Source organism: Dysidea avara, chromosome 10 (genome assembly GCF_963678975.1).
Source record: "Dysidea avara chromosome 10, odDysAvar1.4, whole genome shotgun sequence".
NCBI lineage: Eukaryota > Metazoa > Porifera > Demospongiae > Dictyoceratida > Dysideidae > Dysidea > Dysidea avara.
Window position 1 is genome coordinate 14,085,400 of NC_089281.1, and position 4,700 is coordinate 14,090,099.

The 4,700-nt window shown below is 39.2% G+C and overlaps 1 protein-coding gene across 1 annotated transcript; it reads left to right on the forward strand.

Annotated features, from left to right (window-relative positions):
- Positions 1-13: 13 nt before the first annotated feature.
- On the forward strand, positions 14-4,618 carry LOC136268138 (protein Smaug homolog 1-like). Its single transcript, XM_066063382.1, has 11 exons — positions 14-397; positions 460-1,083; positions 1,754-1,863; positions 1,952-2,038; positions 2,289-2,619; positions 2,796-2,884; positions 3,101-3,225; positions 3,398-3,599; positions 3,689-3,764; positions 3,822-3,964; positions 4,239-4,618. Exons 1-10 carry the CDS (start codon positions 181-183, stop codon positions 3,953-3,955), a joined length of 1,995 nt encoding a protein of 664 aa, XP_065919454.1. The 5' UTR covers positions 14-180; the 3' UTR covers positions 3,956-3,964; positions 4,239-4,618.
- The last annotated feature ends 82 nt before the right edge of the window (positions 4,619-4,700 follow it).

A 4,700-nucleotide genomic window follows, 5' to 3' on the forward strand; every position in this document is an offset into this window, starting at 1 on the left:
GTGATTAATTCAAATAAATTACAGCTAAGTTGTCCTTTACCGGATTCATCACTCTTTACCGCAGTTGATGAGCATCTTTAAGTTAATTGCTAGTATCAACAGTTAGGGAGGGTTGGTAGCTAATCGGCTAGGTCGATTACAACCCCTCACGAAGAGGATTCGCTTACCAGAAGGACGGCCATGAGTAATTCAAGACCACTGAGTGTTAAGGACAGGGTTGAATTGTTGTCGCGATGGTTTAAAGAGTGGAATCACTGCGAACAGACACTTGCTCTCTACTCGTTACTAAGAAGAGTTAGTCCTACACAGGCTCGTTTCTTGTCGTTTGTATTAAACCAGAAACTGAGGAATGAAGCACAAGATATCGAACAGATAGACATTGAAGCGAACTCGTCTAGTACGTTGTAGCTCTGCTGCGGTGGTATTACTGTAATGACACTTATTTCTTTCTTCCTTTAGGCTATCTGAAGTCTCTGTACGCTGAAACAGAGGAGGATGCTTTAGAACAACTATTAGCGCATTTGCCATTACTTCGACCTGGAAACTTAGAAGGGAAAGAAGAATATTTGACGTTGTTGCCTAAAGTGTTGTTAGGTTCTTGTGAAGAACAGAACTACATGGATCAGTGTAAACAGTTGTTATCTCTCTCACTGGTTCACCCAGCTTTCAACCAGGATGATAGGGCAAAGTTGAGTTACTGGTTAACCAGGCTCCATGATAAACCAGAGCGTAGACCAAATTCTGTAACATCACATAGCCCTATACCTGAAAAACGACCATACCCCCTGCCTCAACTAGGCAGTAGAGACAGTTCTTCACTTGGTAATAGTTCAGCTTATGAAGAGTGTTATGAGAATGGAGAAACTGATGAAGATGATTTAGAGTACATGACACTACCAGAGTTCATGCAAGAGAAAGGGGCTGCGAACACATTTCCACAAACACAGAACCATTCTGCACCACCAATCCCACCCAAATCATCCATCTCTCTACCAAGACCTTCACCATCTCCATCTCCAGCAATGTCAATGCTAAATAGCAGAGATGAACTGACTATGCCAAATTTTCAACCAGGAATGAAAGGTATGGTGGGGAGATAGAGGCCAATATTTTTTGGTTTTGGGTGTGATGTGTTATTAAAATCTTCCCTTTAATTTACCAAGGTGTGTAAGTTATGATAGACAAGGTCCAGCTTGTGTGCCAGTTTATGGAAGTTGTTGGTGTGGCCATTCTGATTAGGAATACTTACCATGTCCTGCCGAATTGTGTTAGCATCCTCAGTTTTAGTCTTGATGTGTCATCCCTCATGTAAAATGGGTGGAAGCCTTTGCCTTGTTAACACTTGATATCAGACTCCCTTGGCTGTCCTTACAAGGGTTCCCTCATTAATGTGCCCTGCCTGTCTTGTAGCTGTGATGTTTTCTTGTAAACTAATTGTCAAATAGTATTGTATATAGAGTTTGATGAATATAATTTTGATTAGGTTAGGTGAGGTGCTGTGTTGGTTTATGTTGTCTTTCTGGGTGTCATTAATTGTGTGGCCTTGTGGGGACCACACCTTTCATGGGTTGGTCAATATTCCCATATGTTGGCTGTGTTATGTTCTACAGTGTGTGTGGTATGTGCTTGTGTGTTTGATGTCATGCAGCCACCCTTCCTGTTTGGTAAATATTTCACTCCACCACTTGCAATACACAAGTGGCCACCTACTTAATTTATAATTTGATGTTTAAGGTTCTTTCTCTTCTGACAGATATTCCAATCTGGTTAAAGAGCCTTAGACTACACAAGTACCAGCATGTGTTTGAGAACCTCAGTTATGATGAAATGATGGATATTTCAGATGAGACTTTGACTGCCCAGGTAAGATCTTTTACTTATCACAATCAAGTCTAATTGTCAACTTCACATAAACCAATACTCACATTTTGTATTTTATTCTTCTATATAGAGTGTCACGCAGGGTGCCAGGAACAAGATCCTTCAGAATATAAAGAAGTTGAGTTTGCGGTCTCAGTCATTACTAGATCTTGAAAAGGTGTGTGGTGTACCATCCTTAGTGAGTGATTAGTATATGGTGTAGAAGGTGTATGTAGGAGTCATGACAAGCCCTTTATATGGTTAATTTAAGTGGATTTCACTTCCATACATATTTAACCTGTTCACCATAACTTGGTTAAACCCAACAATTGTTGGGATTCACTTTTAATTGGTGGCCTTCATTTTTGCTGAAGTTTATACCAAGAGTTAACTGGTTCTTTATTGTGGTTTTGTATTGTTTTGTATAGGAAGTTGGCAAGCCAGGCAGGCAGACTCTTTCCAGCATAATCAGGGAGATTAGACAGATGTTGATAACTCCCATAAAACCAGCACAGGGAGAGGATGCTTGGGGTAGTACGATATCGTCGCAGTCAAGCAACGATACTTCAGCTCCGAGTGAGATTGATCATAGCGATGATAATAGCTCGTCATCAAGCAGCTCCAGTCCAATAAGCAGTCCGAAAACTCCACCATCTTCAGACTACAATTTGTCAATGTCAAGTTCAGATCATTCATCCAGCGACAGCATGTCTCGGGATGAAGAACTGCCTGCTTTAATCACAAGAGTAATGACCAAAGGTGTGTTTTTTTTTTATAAATTGTCATTGGGTGACCCAATATTTTAGTACGGGTGACCAACCTTTTAGTACATTTTTGGTGTTTATAAAATATACACTGTATTGGGATTGTAAAGTTGTATTGTCAAATTCAATAAAACTTTTTCCACTCCCATTCAATGTTTTTTTTTCTTACAGTTTTCAACCAAATGATGATGCCAGGAGGTGCAGATGAGGAATGTTACAGACTATTCCTTCAACTACTTGATGACACAGTGAATCATGAGGTGTGTAGCTTAGCATAGACTATTACCTGAAGTGCCATATTAGGCGGGTATAGGGCAGATATGATGTTAATTAATTGGTGTTGTTACTGGGCCTGACAATGAATGACATTTAGGATAGGGTGAAATCTCTTTCTGTGTAGCAGTCAATTAGTTTAACTATCTTTTTACAATGTGGTGGCTGCCCTTTACCAATATTGTTTTTGTCTGTTTATTTAGTGCTTTACAATGGAGCAGCAGAAACTGTTTTCAAGCTGGAAGCAAGTGTGCCATCAGAACTTCAGAGTGTTTTCACCCAGAAAGAAGCCATCTAGCAGTACCAGTGGCAGTAGCAGCAGTAAAAAGTAAGACTTGTTATCTCATTTGTTGTGTCAACAATTTAATCCCTAAAATTTTGGGTGTGTATGTGACAATGAAAACTATCAATTTTGAATGCCTCCTGTTTCCTTTTTTTAAGTTCATGAGGACCATTTTAAACTATGGATGGTTTTTCATGGAATTGTTTGTTAATTTCAGGTGGAATGGAGTTGGAAGTGCACATAGTTTTCCTGGTCAGGCTTCATCGCGTCCGCCAAAGCTGCCAGCACGAAACACTACACGGCCTAAGGGCATGGTGACGCCAACTCCCCCATCAACACCCGGTGCATCACAATGCTCCAGTGCTCGCTCAACGCCAGTACCACCATCAAGCATAAACCGACTAACTCCTCGACACATGGTGAGCAGTTTAGTATGTATATTTAAATAAATGGGTATGCAATAAATGTTAAATATTTCAGAGTTTATCATTTTCTGTTTTGTGTGTAGGTACAGCAGTATCCATCAATGAGTCGTGCTAATTCTATACCATATCTCAACCACTTGGAACCTCACCAGTCAAATGGTAAGTCATATGACATTGTACTATGGGACACACGTTGACTTGTGTGCTGTCATTTAGGTGGCCTCGGCTATCAGTTACAGCCTTCAACGAGAGACCACCATTATATGGATAGTATGGACGACCTTAGCAAACGCATGACTGAACAGGCACTGTCCGATGATCAGGACACCTTACCAGACCCTTCTTACTAACATGAACCGGTATGTGTTGTGTGTACAGTGAATGTAGAGTAAAGCCTCTGGGACTCCATAGAAAAAGTAATGGACAAGGTTTTGGTCTTCAAGTGGTCTGGGTTTTAGGGATAAACTTCAAAACTGTGGTGAAATGACCATTTTTTTAAAGTGAATGTTATAGTCTTATCTTTACCTTTCCCAACTCAATGAAAGAGAGAGAGAATAGTTATACTAGTAAAGGTTTATATGAGCGTTTTAATGTGGTGTTGTGTTAATGCAAAATTTTCTTTTATCCATGCAGGCAATCGTAATCACTGGAATTTGTCAATCTACGTCTACTGTGTATATGGAAATGCCTTTCTACTGTCGCAATATTTATAAATTGATATTAGTTGTCAAGAGCAAATTTCCGTGGGCTGGAACCACAATTTAATTCATGTAATTTAAGAAATACACTTTGTTGTTGAGCAACGGGTGATGAATCACTGTTAATTTGTATAGAACTTTTTTTGTGTCAATTTGGTTGTACAGAATAAGTCGTTGCAGACTTCAGTTCTTTTTTATTCTCTTCATTTGTACTTCTTAATCTTTTTTGTAATACGTACTTGTCCAATTGTAAAATGCGTGTGTGTACACTTGTTTGTGTTTTCAAAATCACTTTTGGAAGATGGAAGATTTAAACCTTATAACATTTTTGGGCGCTAATTAACCGCACAGGTATATATATATATATATATATATATATATATATATAGGCGCTTGT

Bases quoted from the DNA above. Each gene is read 5' to 3' on its own strand.
- LOC136268138 (XM_066063382.1), top strand. From the start codon at position 181: ATGAGTAATTCAAGACCACTGAGTGTTAAGGACAGGGTTGAATTGTTG. The intron at 3,600-3,688 runs GTGAGCAGTTTA...TTTTGTGTGTAG, and splicing joins GACTAACTCCTCGACACATG to GTACAGCAGTATCCATCAAT. The intron at 3,765-3,821 runs GTAAGTCATATG...GCTGTCATTTAG, and splicing joins GGAACCTCACCAGTCAAATG to GTGGCCTCGGCTATCAGTTA.